The sequence below is a fragment of the Artibeus jamaicensis genome, unplaced genomic scaffold (genome assembly GCF_021234435.1).
Source record: "Artibeus jamaicensis isolate MK-2021 breed Jamaican fruit bat unplaced genomic scaffold, CSHL_Jam_final contig_233, whole genome shotgun sequence".
NCBI classification, from domain to species: domain Eukaryota; kingdom Metazoa; phylum Chordata; class Mammalia; order Chiroptera; family Phyllostomidae; genus Artibeus; species Artibeus jamaicensis.
In genome coordinates, this window is record NW_026521486.1 from 22,585,656 (window position 1) to 22,602,197 (window position 16,542).

Here is a 16,542-nt window from a genome sequence, read left to right on the forward strand (position 1 = left end):
CAAGACAATTGGTTCTGAAGGGGGCAGAAAAGAAAAAGAATCTTTTGGTGAACTGAGGAAGGGCCATATCTGGAGGAGGGTAAATAAATTTGGAAAGCTGGAGTGAAGAAGGATACAATAGAGAATAGTGGAATAGAGAAATTTGAACAATATTGATATTTAGTTTTCAGAGTGGGACAAAAGCATGAATTCAGAGGTTCTTTCCAAACACAGAATAGAAAAAGAAATAACCAGACACAATACTTCTCTCTTCTGAGAAGGAAATTACCAAAAAAATTTTTTTAATGTTTAATTTGCAATATACATAATACTGGGATTGAGGAGCTTTCTGGTGGGAATGCTACCTCTGGTTCAATATACAGTACAAGGGTCAAGGTCATGAGAATATTCTGACATGATTCTTGGAAACTGTGTCTTTGAGATTTCTCTACAGTGGCTACAATGTGCATTTAACATATCTGTCTATATATGAGTACATTCACTTCTAGAGGCTGGGGAGCAGGGATTACATGCTTTGGGGCTTTTTCTAACATTTTTTAAAACCAGTTGTGCAAATCCCATTAAGCTAAATTGCTTCTTAACAGCAAGAATCCAATCCTCAATTGGGTAGTTTTCCCAGCAATGGGAAAAAAATTCACTCCCTACCAAATGGCATTCTGTTGTATGTAACTGGTTGTCTCAAAGTCCCCTAGTTTCTACTTGAATTTCATTGGCTTTTTAGGACAGTTACTGAGTTATTCAGATGAAAGGTCCACACTACATGGTTTGCCACATATACTGGGGTCTTGTCCTATTATATTGTGGACCACTATCCATTTAATGTAGGATATTTTCCCCCTTGTAAAGTAGACGTGTTTGTTGTGGATCAGACTGCATCTCTAGGTTTCAAGAAATATGAACAATGCATTTAAATCTTGAGAATCATAGAATTAAAGAAATCTTACAACTAGTGAAAATTAAACTTTCTCATGTTAAAGATGGGGAAATTAAACCAGGGCCTAATGAGGGAACATGACCAATCTGAGGCGAACTGGTTATAGCTAGACCCAGGATAAGACCGTGCGTTGTCTGAATACTGTTTCATTCACTTTTTTTTTTTACAAACTATTAGGTAAACTTTATGCCTGTGTCTTAAAGTTCAGGTCGGAATGGCTTTCTTAGGCCCCAAATCAGGCTATTCCAGAATCTGTTTGCATAATAATCTCTAAGGAGTTTGATTAAGTGGAGCGAATGGAAGAAAGAGGAATAACTCAGATACTTTGACCAGTGATATGGTCTGACATTAGTTGTCTAATTAACTGTGGAGGTGCACCAACCCCAATACTACCACAAATGAGTAAGAAAATGAGACTTACTTCCCAGCCCGACTTGCTGATTAGACAACTGCATAAAAAATTGAATAAGAATCATGAGTCCAGGTTCTTTATCTGGCCTACTCCTCTCTGTTTAGCTTCAGCCTCTGAGTGTAGCAGCAGACATTTTGAGTCTTTATATATTGTTAGTAGGATTATACAACTCATGGCTCCAGAGAATTTTTTAGGACTACAATTATCATGATGTTTTTCATAAAGAGGACTTGCCAGGCAAATATTATGACAATCAGCAAAAATAGCTTAAAAGGACTGTAACATTATAGACAAATGGGGAGTTAATTTTGGTAATTCTTAAGAGGAAAGTTCATGAAGTTCTGTGGTCAAAATAGACCGTAACAATTCCTTCCACCCTAACAGCTAGCTCAGATAGATTCAATAGTAAATATTATCAACCTTAAGTTTCTTTTTCCTGGAGATTGTACATAGAATGTTTATATATAAGCCACCTGGTCATCACTTATCTACTATGTTTATGATATTGGGAAGCAGTAAAACCATGCAGTAATATAGACTTTGTGTTGTGAGTGCCAGAAATGAAATAAATGTTTCTTTTATCTCATTTAAAAATCAGTGAAAAATCGGGGAGTAGGGGCAAAAGCAAAATACTGGATTAGCTGACAATGTTTAGACAGGGAGTTCCCTCTTCCTAGAGCATTCTCTTCCCGCCCACACGGTTTTTCTTTTTCCACTTGCTTGATGATTACAGACCACTGGGTCTCTGCAGATTCACATTCTCGCAGGGAGGAAGTCGGAAGTAGTTGGAGCGCCGGAGTCGCCTTGGGGGCAGACCAGCCATCTGCCGGCAAAGCTCATCTAGAAAAGAATCAGAGGGTGATGGGGTGAGAATGCAGGAAGGTCCTGAGGGCTCATATTTTAAGAGAAAGAGAAGACTCCAGTGTTGCGAAGTGAAAAGGGTGGAGAGAAATAGATCTGAGTTAGACTCCCACTCCTGCCACCTACGGGTTATTTACCACTTACTAGAAAGTTTCTTAACTTTTCTGAACGTCACTATCCTTTCCTGTAAAATAAGTATTAAAATACCTGCCTCATCAGTTTAGTTGTAGTGAAATGAAACAATGTATGCAAAGTACCTAGCACAGGTGGTCAGTCCATGTTACTTTCCTTTATACATTCAGCTCACACCTTTTCTATTCGGTGACTTATTGAATAGCAAAAAATGAGGTCCAATCACTATATATTTAAGTGTTTACCTTGTGCAAATAGCTAACTTGACTAAGTCCCTGGAGACACTTGAAAGTGCTTAGAGTCCCTAATACTCATCCTCAATCTCAAGGTGCTTCCCTTGCAGGTGTCTTGCACAGAACCATTGGGGACAAGCAGCAAATTTCCTTCTGCGAAGTTAAGTACAGCTCTTACTCAGCAACTCAGTGCAAGGCGGGCTGCTGAGTCAGAAGTAGCCTGTCTGTGGTGCCCTCTCCAACCACAGCCACCTTTGGGGGCAGGCAATGGGGAAGGTGAGAAGTATTTTTGTTCCCACAATACATGGTCACACAGTTTTCACCCTTTTGTTTTTATAAAGTCTCTCTACCTCCCTCTACCTTGAGAATTTCACAATGAGCAATGTAAAGGGTACTTTGGAAGTGGTGGGTTGTTTATAATATAGCCGGTTTCCAAATGCTCGGTCTATTTCTAATTGAAGTATGTGTTTTTGCTTGTTTGTTTGTTCTTTCAAGTTACGCACATGGCTGCAGACTAGTAGAATCTATCATTTGCAATGGCTGACTTACCCTCTTTACCTGGAACCCCAGTGAATGATCTTCAAAGCAACCAGAGCTTCAGAAACCTCTGTCTAGGTCCAGGAGAGATTGGGAGTTACAGTCTAATTGGAAAAAGATCTGGGAGTACTTTTCGTAGGGTTTTGTTTCTATATTAACGTGCTGCTTTACTTGGATTACTTCTTTGTGGTAACTTGGTGGAGCAGGGACTGGTGGAAGTTAAACGGGTGGCCAAAAGCCCTCCTCCAAAGCCAGACTTTGGATCCACTAACATTGTGTCCTTATTTAACTCTCTCATAACTGTCCCTCCCTCCATTAAAAATGCAGACATCGTCTTACCTTTCATAGCTTCATGTTCTTTACAGACAAGACGGGAGCAGATCTCATTGTTGATGATGTACATGCGTCGTAAACTGCCATAGTCCCAATGTCATGGTTAAGAAAGGAGACAGAAAAAAGCGTTGAGAAGAGGAAATAGCCTAGGCCTAGGATGCCTCTTCAATTCCTGTATTCCCCACTCTTCTTTATCTGAATGTCCTAATTATTTCAGAAAATGGTATTACTCTTCTTAGTGACACCTTGCACAAGCTTCATACTTTCTCTTCCCCACTATTTTCTACCTTCAGACTTGGATCTTTCATTTCAGCCTTTTTTTTTTCTATGAGGTAACAAGTTCAATGTATTTGTGTTTCTCTCATGACTGTCCTTCCTCCAGCCCTTTTTTAATTTGCCCTCTAGCACCTGGACTTGTTAGTCAGCCTGTTCTCTGTATACCTCAACCCAGGTCCAGGTTCTGTGTGGTGCCTTCAGGAATAGCTAGGAGGGTTATGCTAAAATCTTCCGCCCCTCTGTAATGAATAGTCACTGTAAAAGACTGAAATTCTGTAGTGGCTACTCATTGAATAATTGCCAATATGAAAACACTGTCATGGAAGACGCTCTCTTGGTATTCTGGGGTCTCTTACCTGGTAAAGCATAACTGATGAACGCATTGCTTGACTGGCCGATGCACAGAGTAGAGTCTCGTGCAAGCAAATTTCTCATCCCGGCACTCTGGAGGAGCTCAGCACACGAAAAAAAAATAGGGAGAGGCATAACAAACGAGAAAAATACAAAGGATTAAAGGGATGGAGGAGGACAGATAAAGCGCGAAAAACATACAGAGTACCATATTTTTTTGTCTACAAGACACATTCCCCCCAATCCGGGAGGAAAAAAAGGGGTGTGTCTTATAGTCTGAATGTAGTTTACCTGGTTCACTGGGGAGGGGAGGGCAGGGTTCCAGTGGAGCGGGGTAACAGGTTATTAAATATTTTACCACATTTTTTGCTTCAAAAATTTTTTTTTTCTATTTTCCTTCTCTAAAACCTAGGTGTGCCTTATGGTCTGGTGTGTCTTACAGTCCTAAAAATACGGTAGTCTCTACAGAGAATCGTAAGTTGGGGTATTTCCTTCCTGGTCACCAAAGCAGAGTAATAGGAAATTTATTAAAATGAAATTTAGGTGCTTCCCTACCTGTAAGTAGAAGTACCTAAAATAATCTCTGAGGGCTCTTCTAGGTAAAAGTCCTTCTAGGTTATCCAGGTGAAATATCAAACCAAAATGCTAATAATCCTTTTCTGAAGAGCCAGAATTCTAAGACAGATAACTATTTTTTAACCCTAGCTGCACATCAGAATTAGAGTACATTAGAGAGAGCAACTTTAGCCTTGATGTCCACAGTAATATTGAATCTTTGCAGTCAGTTCCCAATGCCCTAACCAAATAAAGTCCAAAGGGTTGTTTTAGGATCACGCCAACAGTGGTCCAATCTTTTGACCATGACTTTTAGGACAGGACCTCATATCAAAATGCAAAGGTAGAGGTAGAGGAGAAGAATAAAGGATACTAAAAGTATTCTTTGAGAAAAACGGGAAGTAAACTAGATGATGTACCCTCCGAAGAACAGGAAGGTAAGGAACCCTGAGGAATAAGAAAAAACCATTTAGAAAAAAGACATGCAAAAGACAATCATACCTGTGATGTTAATTTTATCATTGGGTGAGGCTGGAAGGAAAAAATTTCACTCAGTTATTATTAGTTCTAGAAGTCACCACTCTGCAGTTGAGACCCATATGGGTCACCCATGCAGATAAGAAAACAGAAGAGTTAATAACTTTTTAGCAACTTCTAAAAGAAAATCCATAACGGTTTATTTTGGTTCACACAATTGAAGAGATTTAGAAGTTAGGATGAAAAATATGATTCTATCTTTCTCTCCTCTCCTAGACACTTGACAAATGTATTATATTGAGAGTATCTTTGTGTTGTTGACAATAAACAAATTCAATAGGGACTCAGGCAAAGAGCCTTATGCTCAGAAGAGCCTTGTCCTGGAGCTAAAAAGACAAAAGGTTTTTGTCCTATAGAAGCTCTTCTTCAAAAAAGAAATTTTCTTCTCCGTAAATCAGATACACTGTTGTGTGCTCTTCAGTGAAATTTATTCAGTAAAGAACAGCAAGGGCCATAGCCATAGCCAAACCTAACCTAGGGGCCGGTTACATGTGGGCCTACTTTGTAGAATGGAGAACAAATCAAAGAGCAAGAGGAATCTGGAGGGAATAGACTAACTATGGGAGTTACCTGTAAAAATGTGATGGGAAGAGTTTCTAATAGGATACTACAGGAAGTGGGCTAGGTGATCCCATCTATCCCGTGGTTCCAATTGCAAGTTTATGTGCAGAGAATTCTCAAATTTATACTTCTATTCTAGCCCAAATCTCTCTTCTAAGCTCCAAACCTACAAATCCAGCTGCCATGTTATAAAAGAGTTCATGGATTTTTCAAAGATCCTTCAGATCAAACATAATCTCAAACTGACTTTATTTTTCCCTTTACCAATTCAAATTGTTCTTTGTAAATGGTACTACCATCCACCCAATAGCCACCACTTACTTAACAGAAATCTGAATATTATCTCAACAGTCTCTTCTCTTTTAAAGATTTTATTTACTTATTTTCCGGGGAGGGGGGAGAGAAACAGCGATGTGTGAGAGAAATATCAATCTGTTGCCTCTCACATGAGTGGGCCTGCAACTCGGGCATGTGCCCTGACAGGGAATTGAACTGGCAAGCTTTTGGTTCACAGGCTGGCACTCAATCCACTGAACCACACCAGCCAGGGAAATCTCTTTTTTTCTTACAGCTCACATTCAATTCTCACTACCTCTACCTTCTTTCAGGCCACCATCTTTTATTGGGACTAGTGCAATGTCATCCTCATCAGTTTTCCAATTCGCAAACCTGATTGGAAACTTCCTTTGCATATATTATACTCTGGTTTTCATTCCCAACCTATGCCTTTGCCCACATTATTTTCTTCACTGAAAAGCTCTGCTCTTCTCCCCTGTATTCACTTGATTCACTTCTACTTGTCTTTCCAGAAGCAATTTAGTCAAATTGCCCTCTAGAAAAGTCTTGCCTAACTTCCAGCATGGAATGTAGTTAAGGAGTCTTTTATATTTGTGTGCTTGTTTATTATAGTTGCTCATTTGTTTATCTTGTCTATTTCACTAAAAATACCTAGTAGAAGAAAACTAGTTTTGTTCACTCGTATCCCTGGCACCTAAGTAGCAAAACCTACTAGTTTCTATCTTCTTCACTCATGTCCTACCGCTTTTCCTTGTGGTTTTGACCCGGACCATTCAAAACACTCGGTTTCCCTGATATGCCAAGCTCTGTTTTGCTTTCATGTGTTTGAACAGCTATTACCTTTGGTTGGAATACAAATCCCCTCCATGATTGCCCGGCTTGCTCCAGTTTTTCTTTCAAAATTCAGTTCAACCATTACTTCTAGAAAGTTTTTCTTTATCTCTCCATATATTTCTTTGTTTATCTGTCTTGCCTTTACTAGTCTTAGAAACTATAAAAGATCACATGTTGGGGTTTTGTAGATCCAACATGTAGCACAGTGTCTGCTTGTTAGGGCATCAAAAATGTAATTAATTTAAATTGAACTGTTGGAAGGAAGTGCTACAGAAACCATAACCCTGTCTATTTAGGATCCTTCACCAGCTGTACTGCCTTCCATAATGAGCTCTGGGGAAAGCCCAGAATGGCCCTGGTGGCCCTGGGATTGCAGCTCTGAACTCACCCAGGTCATCTGTGGAAGGCCCGATATCAGCCAGAACTGAAAAGGCACAAAACAGCAGGTGTAAGAAGGGTTTTGAATTGTCAAGGGGGGAGGCAGAATAAAAAAAAAAGGAGAATGGAGATATTAGGGCAAGGTCAAGGCTATAACTGGCTTTGCGTATTCTATCCAATGAGGTAATTGAAGTAATTGTGATTTTTTTTGCAGAATATTTGTTTTATTGACATTATACTAATTTTTGGGAGCTTCTATCATTCATGCCTCACTTTAGCTATTAATCCACTTTGTTTCCTCCTTTTATAAGACTAGGGACCACTCTTCCTTTTACCTGACTGTCGCTCAGCAACATGCCCACCATCCCTCTATGCCTTTGTCAGAGATAAAAATATTGGATTATGGTTCATTCCTGGGTTTTGGCACACAAAAAAATAGGATTAATTCAAGTATTGGAGTGAATATTGAGAATCATGCCATTTTCAAAGAACTAGTAAAACTTACCTGTTTCATCTGTAGTGGGTTCATTGACCAGATCTACAAAGATACAACACAGAGAATAAAAAAATGCAGGTAGAAAGGGAAGCAGGATAAGGGATGATGATCTAAGTAGGCAAAAAAGATTGAGGTGAAAGAATGTGGATTGAGGGGGCAAATATAAAGGACTCACAGAAGGAAATGGAGGAGATAAAAAGATTGGACATGTTTACAGTGTCGGTAGGCATCTAAGATAAACAATAAGCTCTGCATGGCTCAGGGTGCCCACCAACCTCTTTTCTAGTCTTCATTATTCTTTGTATCATCATCATTCCTCCTATCCCCAGTAAGAAAGCAAAGAAATTAAAGGGGAAGCTTACTAGGATCTTCTGTGAATGTTTCTTGAGTCACTTGAGTCACTAAATAAAAAAATGAGAAAACATTTTCTGAGCACTCTCTTTACCCTGCCCACCCTCACACTCCCAGTGACTGAAATTGTCTTGCACAGTGGCCAACACAAAGTATCCCACAATTGTTTTTCTTTGTTTGTTTTCCAGCCCAAGTCCTTTCCTCTGTAGCTCAAACAAATGTCATAGTTTCCTACTGCCATGAGTATACCCATGCAGTCCTTGGCTTAGAATAACTTTTTTCCTTTGTCTTTTTAGAGGAATGAATAAACTAAACTACTTGCCCATCAGATAATTCTTCACAGGCACCCCTTTCTCAATTAGACTTTGATTCAGCATTAGATGGTGGGAAAAACTTACATTATTTTATTGTCCTAACAGATGATAAAATATTTGGCTAATCTGAGTTAACTATGTGCCAGGCACTATTTAAATCCCAGTTTTTACAGATGATAAAACTGAGCACCAGAAGAATAAATAATTTACCCAAGATCATAGAACTTGTTAATAATTACAATGGATTGATGACCCTTTGCTATGCTTACTCAAAATGAAAATTATCTTTACCTAAGACATTGATTTTGATATTTAAAATTTTGATGTAATTGGATATTAGTCTAATGATATGCTCATGTACAAGAGTGTTCATAAAAGGTGATGTTGGTAATTTTATGATGCTCAGTGAGAAGCAAGGTGAAGAGAGGGGAGGGAAAATGTGTGTGTTAGTAGATAATGCCTTGCAATTAATTGATTTTGGAAATCAAAGGCAGGAGGAGAGGAGTAAAAAATAGTCCAGGACTTAAGGTGGAATATATTGGGATAAACTAAGAAAATGGTGTCTAAAACTGTAAATAATAGCACTTCCTAGAGCAACTTCATTTGAATTGAAAAATCAAAATAACAAAGCAGAGTTAACATTGAAATAGCAAATATGGGCTTCTGGCCAAGATGGAGGGGTAGGTAGATAAACTTTGCTTCCTCATACAACCAAAAGAAGGATAACAACCAATTAAAAAACAAAAAACAACAAAAACAGCCACAAAATCAAACTGTATGAAAGTGTGACAACCAAGGATTTAAAGAAGAAACACTTATCCAGACTGGTAGGAGGGGTGGAGATGGCAGCTGAGACAGAGAGGACACAGGGCGAGGCAACAGTTTGCAGACTGGGCGGGTAAGGCAGCGGCTGGTGGACCGGGCATGTCCCACATTCATGTGCCAATAAACCAGAAGGAACAACTGAGGAGCGAAACATGCTGCATGACCCAGGGTTCCAGCATAGGGAAATAAAGCCTCAAAGACTTTGGCTGTAAAAATCCCCAAGAGGGTTTTAGTGGTGGAAGAAACTGTCGATCTCACAGGAGAGTCTACTGGAGGGGCCCATGGCGTGTTAGAATGTACACAAGCCCACCTGCCTGGGAATAAGCACCAGGGCTGCTCCTGAAAGTACACAATTTGCTTGTGGGAAGCAGAGGAAGCGACCGAAAGCAGGGCAAGAGCCCAGTGAACAGCATTGTGTTCTCTCTGACCCCTCCTTCACATCTAGCACCATGATGAAGCAAATTGGGTTGCCCCAACCTGCCAAATCCTAAGACTCCTCCCCTTAAAACATAACAAGTGCACTAAGACAAAGAAATATGACCCAAATGAAAGAACAGACCAAAACTCCAGGAAAAAACTAAGTGGCAAGGGGATAGCCAACCTATCAGATACAGAATTCAAAACAATGGTAATTAGGATGCTTACAGAAATTATTGAGTATGGGTGCAAAATAAAGGAAGATGTGAAGACTATACAAAATTAAATAAAGAAAAACATACCGGGAACCAACAGTGAAGGGAAGGAAGCTGGACTCAAATTGATGGTCTGATACAAAAGGAAGGAATAAACATTCAACCAGAACAGAATGAAAAAACAAGAATTCAAAAAAATGAGGAGAGGCTTAGGAACTTCTAGGACAACTTAAATGTTCAAACATCTGAATCATAGGGGTGCCAGAATAAGAAGAGGAAGAGCAAGAAATTGTAAACTTATTTGAAAACATAATGAAGGAGAACTTCCCCAATCTGGTAAAGGAAATAGACTTCCAGGAAGTCTAGGAAGCTCAGAGAGTCCCAAAGAAGTTGGATTCAAAGAAGAACACACCAAGACACATAATAATTAAATTACTCAAGATTAAAGATAAGAAGAAAATCTTAAAAGCAGCAAGAGAAAAGAGAGTTACCCACAAAGGAGTTTCCATAAGACTATCAGCTGATTTCTCAAAAGAAACATTACAGGCAAGAAGGGGCTGGAAAGAAGTATTCAAACTCATGAAAGGCAAGAACCTACTTACAAGATTATTCTATCCAGCAAAGCTATCATTTAGAATAGTAGGGCAGATAAAGTGCTTCCCAGATAAGGTCAAGTTAAAGGAGTTATCATCACCAAGCCCTTTTATATGAAACATTAAAGGGAATTATCTGAGAAAAAGAGGATGATCAAAACTATGAACAGTAAAATGACAACAAACTCACAACTCTCAACAACTGAAGTTAAAAAAATTAAAACCAAAAACAAACAGCAAACAGCTACAACAGGAACAGATCACAGAAATGGAGATCACATGGAAGGTTATCAGTGCAGAGTTGGAGGGGGGAGAGTGGAGGAAAAAGTACAGGGAATAAGAAGCATAAATGATAGGTACAAAATAGGGGGAAGTTAAGGACAATATGGGAAATGGAGAAGCCAAAGAACTTGTATGTATTACCTATGGACATGAACTAAGGGCAGGGAGGGAGGTGATACTGGAGAAAATGAAGGTACCTGGCAGAGGGGGATAAAGGGAAGGGAAAAATAAGTGGGACAACTGTTTTAGCATATTCAATAAAATATACTAAAAAACCCCCAAATAGCAAATATTCCATCTATAATGATCCTTTACTGTAGGAAGCTTATAGTCATATAACTATCTTTCCCACTAGAGGTCAGCAAATTCACATAGTTTGGTTTGACCTCTTTTTTAACCTCAGTCTAAATGTCAAATTTAAATTTGGTGAGAATAGCATTTTAATAAAGCACGTCAGAGTTATTGATCATTGTGGTAGAGGCAAAACACAAAACATTATGAAGAAATTCACCTCCCTCACCCCCCTTTCTTGCTAACTGCTTACCTCATCCTTTTTAAAAGAAATTCCAGACAGAAAAATAATTTGATCTGACAATAGAGCATTTTTGTCTTTAACACTCAGTATAAACTTTCTTTTTTCAGGGTGACTTTTGGTGAAAGGAATCCAGGTCTCTTTCAATCCCACAGGATATTTAAAAAACCACTGACCTGAATCATTCCAGAGACTGAGAGGGGAGTGGAGCCTCTCGGGATGTAGTCCAGCCTGGCCCCGGTTCCCTTTTTCTCTAGCCACATTCCAGGCCAGCCACTCACAGAAACAGCAGGGCAGAGCAAAGGGGTTGAGCATGTGTCCCAGCTGTCTCAGGATTTCAGGACCCAGTACTGCTTTTCTGAATATCTATCAGCTTACCCACCTTGCCCATATTCCTCATTTACCCACCTTTTCCATGAGCTTCCACTATATAAATAACTTGTCTAGAATTTATGTCCTCTGAAAAGAAAACTTAAGGAGACATTTTCATCTTATGTTATAATATTTCTGATAGAAAAGCATCACCAAGTCATAAAATAGGACTGGACCTTACCCAGCCCAGAGAAATGAATTCAGATGTTTGGTTTTGCTGGCGCTGAAATCTGATGACCTAGGTTCAGAAATTTAGGGACTCTGACCTATTCACTCACAACAGAGAAAAAACATTTTTATTTCCATATTTTTATCTTCTGTCCCAGAACTCACATGATATAAAAAATTATGTCATGCTTCAGTGCGTACAGAAACTGAAATAAATTTAAAGATAATACTTTACTCTTGTGATGGACTTGCGTGTACTCTATTTTTATTTTAATCTATGCTAATTCTTTTTAAAAATACCAGTTGGGATCCACTAATTTGATTTTATGACCTATTAATGGGTTACATACTGTTGTGCTCACAAGGATTGAGAAAAGTAAGAGATAAATTATAATTGCTGTAGGGTGTGCACTATACATGGGTGTAATGATTACATACCATGGGTATAATAATGGGCACAATAATTCCCATGTATAACGTGCACAAAAACATGGGTGCGTGTTATACATGGGACACATTATACAGGGAAACATACAATATGTTGAACATCTGGAGGCAGAGTGGAGATGCTGATTGGAGTTCCCTTGGTTAAGCTGACGGAAGGGATCCTTTGGAAGCAAAAACTTTGGGGTTCTGTCCAATTGTGCCACAGTTTCGCAGTAGTATTAAGATGACATCTCATCCTGTCTTTGCATTTCAGTTTCTCCACTGTTACGTGGATAGGCAAATGCTTTCTGTTAGGATTGGTGGGCCTTTTTGGAGCAAGATAAGTGGTGTGTAGAGGAAAGCAGAAGTAAGAGGTGGGCATAGAGGAGGTCTTGGGAAACGTATTTCAGTAGATTAAAAAAAAAGTTAAGAAGGTTTTATGAATGGGATAATAGGATTGTGGAGACTAGTGAATTAGATCCTATTTCCCACACCTTGACAAATATCTCTGTTTGTATTACTGGCCATGCATTTATATAACCCTGATAAGCCCAGGTCCAAGGGTTCACCTACCTTCTCCTTGACCACTGACTCCTAGAGGTGTCCAGTCTGTACCAAAGGAGGGAGAAAAGAGATGTGAGTGATTCCAGCTCTATGCTCCAAAAAGCTTTTATGAGATAAACCAGAACATGATGGGGAAATGGTTGTGCTTTATCTTTTTTTAAAAAAATTATTTAATTGTTGTTCAAGTATAGTTTTCTGTCTTTTACTCCCATCCTGCTTTATCTTTTTATGTGATTCAATAAAAAAAGTCATTCTGGAGTTAGTGCTTCACACAAACGTGGAAAAACTCAAGAAAGACAATGAATTCCTGAGAACCCCCGCTCTGTCGTTCCCTCACTCAGCGTGCCTTCTTGCTCTCATTCCCACCAGAAGGAATGAGGGCCTGTTCCACAGAGAGGGCCTGCAGGCTTTCTCGTGTGGCCTGTCCTCTGTCCCCACAGCCATCCCACTAGCTGTACTACTGAGCAAGGCAAAACAATTGCTTTCTCACAGTCTCTATCTGGGAGAATAAGAGAATCAAATAGAGTAGGATTTAAAAAAAAAAATCCAATGTTCATTTTCTATGGCTAATCTTTCAACTAACTTCTGTGAAATCTGTGAAGATAATTTCCCTTTCGTGTATAGATTTGGCATACATTACTGGTATGCATGTGAACATATGTGTGTACACTGGTGCCAGTGTGTATTACATGTTACTGTTTTTCTACAGGGTTTAAATTTGGTCTAGTTTCTTGTCAGGTCGTCTCTATACGTGTGTGCATGCATTTATGTTATTAGCTTCTTTTTCCTTTGGTATTTGTTTACTTGGGTATTTATGTATGTGACTTTCTTTTGGTTAACATGCATTTGTGAGCATCTTCATTTCCCTTTAGTTTCATAACTCTCGGGATGTCTTTTCCCAAGTCCGAGGTCATCTCTTGCCATATCTCTGCCCTTTTTTCTTTAACACAAAATCTATTCCTTTCTTCCCTTTCACAGCAATTCTGGAACTCAAGAGCAAACACTTCTCTCCCAGTTCCCTCAACCTCCTTTCATTCCACTCTCTAACACATGCCTCCAGACACACGTATTGCTGAGGAGTTAGCATTTCAAGAAGAAAAGAATAAAGGTAGGGACTCACCCGAGGGAATGATGAGTGCGGTGAGAAACAGCAGCACCTTGGGTCCCAAGAGCGGCATATCTAACAGGGCGGTGGGAAGAGTAGACACTGTAATGCTCAGAGACACATCAGCATCTTAGTTCTAGGGAAGGATGTCTCTTTATCCTCCCAGGAGCTTTCCTGGTCCCCCATATGATTCAAATTGTTTCTCTCTTATCTCTTCCCCAACATTGAGTTCTCAATTTAAATCCCATTCTTTGATCACTTACCATTCTCTCTCCCATTACTCTTTTCTATCAAGTCAGGAGAAATTTTATGTTCTAAATGGTCCATACTTGCCCCTACCCTGTGGTTTCTTTCACCCCTAGGGTCTGATCTTATCTTTTGATATCTATGACTTGTATATATCATCTGCTCATCTCTGTGTCTTCTTTCATTTGAATTTCATGAATAATTGGGGCATCTGTTCAATTTTAAATTCAGTGACATTCCCCGTTGCCCCCCTCCAACCCTTCAATGCATACACACATACACACACATGCACACACACAAATACACACACTCTGTTTATTCAGAGTTTTATACAATCGAACAACTCACTGTCTATGGTCCTCTGCTCTTTCCACCGAGTCCTTTGGCTGCTGACTGTGTCTCTCCCCTTCTCACGCTATTCCTACTTTGGCTGGAGAATAAGATGAACAGGGCCACTCCCTGGGAAGGACTTCAATTTTGGCCTCCTGAAACAATGAGATGAGGGAGAGTGAGAGAGAGAGAGCAAGAGAGGGAGGGAACGAGAGAGTGAGAGAGAGCCAGGCTACAGGAGTGCAATGAGGCTGAAATGAGAAGGGGGTTGGGACTTTGCAGTCACTCACACCCTCATTCCAAAGGTTATGACCACATTGGTGAGAGATACTGCTGTTCCTTAGAAGGGCTGGCCCAAGTTCGTGTGTGCCTTTCTTCCATGAGCTTATTTTCCCTCTCCCAATCTGGCCCCCTCACTCTCACCCCCCTTCCCTGGGGTTTCTTCTTACCTAATTGGTTCTATCTCATCCTTGGAATATTTTATTGCACATTACCAGAATCTGTTCCTATCTATGATGATTTTCCCTGTTTGAATCATTTTTGCATCCTCCTTTCTTGCTTTGTTCTTTTTGGACATTCCTCTATTCGACACCAACAAATTTCTTTGTACCCCTGTATTTGTCTTCTTTCTTTGCCTCTTTCTTGATCTATACATTCAGACTCTTGTTTTTTTCTTCCCCTAGAAATCCTATTTATTCCCATATCCAACCAAAAACAGACACCATATAAGTTCTGTCCAAGAAGAAGGTTGGCTGTCTTAGGGTTGGAAAAAGTTGAGGAACACAGTACCCTCTGTATCATTTTGAAATGTGGAGGAACTCTGTGAGAGGAGGTGCCAGCTGTATTCTGTCTTTTGGCTTTGTTTAAGCTTATGCTGAGAATCTTGATTTCTGGAGTCTTAATTACAAAAATGCCAACAGAAGCCCAAAGAAAACTAAGAGCCAAGTTTGTGTTTATTTGCTTGACTTACTTTCCACCAGTACTTTTCCTCATATCATGTAATATGTAGACAATACTTTCTCAGATCCAGGAGTTTTGAAGACTTTGTATTTGCTCTTATTCATAGAAACTCATGGTTAAACCATTAAAGTATCTCCACTTTGCCCCTAGCACTGTGGCTCAGTTCGTTGAGTGTCATTCTGTGCAGTGAAAAGTCACCTGGTTTGATTCCTAGTCAGGGCACATGCCTGGGGTGTGGATTTGGTCCCCTAGTCAGGGCTTCTTCATGAGGCAACCAATCAGTGTTTCTTTCTCTCTCTCATTTTTCCTTCCCCTCTCTCTAAAAATAAAAAAAAATCTTCTTAAAAATAAAGTAAAATATCTCTACTTTGAAGCGAAACGACATGAATTATAGAAACTCATATATGAGGAGTGGTTAACCTTACGTGCACCTGAAGTGTGTAAGTGTCAAGGTGTCCGTTCAGTCCTGTAGCCTGTGTCGTGTATCTCCCGGATGAGCTAACTTAGAGAAGAGTGCAGATGGACGCAAAGAGCAGATAGTTTTAATCAATTAAAGACCAGAAGAAAGGAAGGTAAATGATGAAGGAGGGACGGAAGGGAGGGAGGGAGGAAAGACAAAAGCTAACTTTTACCTGGTTTTTTAGCTGTTTAGTGGAAAAGAGAGCAATAGATATAATGAGATGTAAGTGAGTAGCATCTCTGGTTCCTTTGGGGGAGAGGTTAGTGTTCCAGTTTTGAGATACATGGGTTTTGCTGAGTCCCTAGAACAAATTGGAGTACAAACCCAGCTCTTTACTGATCTGCTTGGCCCAGAACTTGCACTTCTTCCATCTGCTCTGCAGTGAGAGTACAGAGGCTGGAAAACAGATGTGATTGTAGTCTGGGGAGAGTCAGAGAAAGAAAAGGCAGGGGTGGGAGTGGGGGAAAAAACAAAAAAGCAGATGCAAAGCAGATCTAAGCAGGTCATATAATAAAGAGCCTAGAGCAACAATCATGTTTTCCATGAAGTTCAGACAGATGGAGAAACTGAACTAAGGCCAATCATTTGGCAGGGACAGCAATGACCTCAATGTGCTGGCCTGGCTAGAGACTGTGGTGCGGGAAAGCCTCCCCAG

At 39.8% G+C, this 16,542-nt stretch overlaps 2 protein-coding genes across 4 annotated transcripts in view; one reads left to right on the forward strand and one right to left on the reverse strand.

Annotated features, from left to right (window-relative positions):
• The window catches only part of RIMKLB (ribosomal modification protein rimK like family member B), a 130,643-nt gene that overhangs the window by 33,800 nt on the left and 80,301 nt on the right, over positions 1-16,542 (forward strand). The gene's annotated exons all lie outside the window — the stretch shown is intronic.
• MFAP5 (microfibril associated protein 5) lies at positions 251-14,693 on the reverse strand. 2 transcript variants are annotated; one of them, XM_037167808.2, is made up of 10 exons: positions 14,486-14,693; positions 13,907-13,966; positions 12,796-12,831; positions 8,090-8,128; positions 7,737-7,769; positions 7,242-7,277; positions 5,126-5,155; positions 4,075-4,162; positions 3,449-3,522; positions 251-2,186 (listed from the first exon to the last, which is right to left on the reverse strand). In XM_037167808.2, the coding sequence occupies exons 2-10, from the start codon at positions 13,962-13,964 to the stop codon at positions 2,074-2,076; spliced, it is 507 nt and encodes a 168-aa protein (XP_037023703.2). In that variant the 5' UTR covers positions 13,965-13,966; positions 14,486-14,693; the 3' UTR covers positions 251-2,073. The 2 variants fall into 2 exon arrangements, with proteins under 2 accessions (XP_037023703.2, XP_037023702.2); XM_037167807.2 differs by having other exon boundaries at positions 4,075-4,171.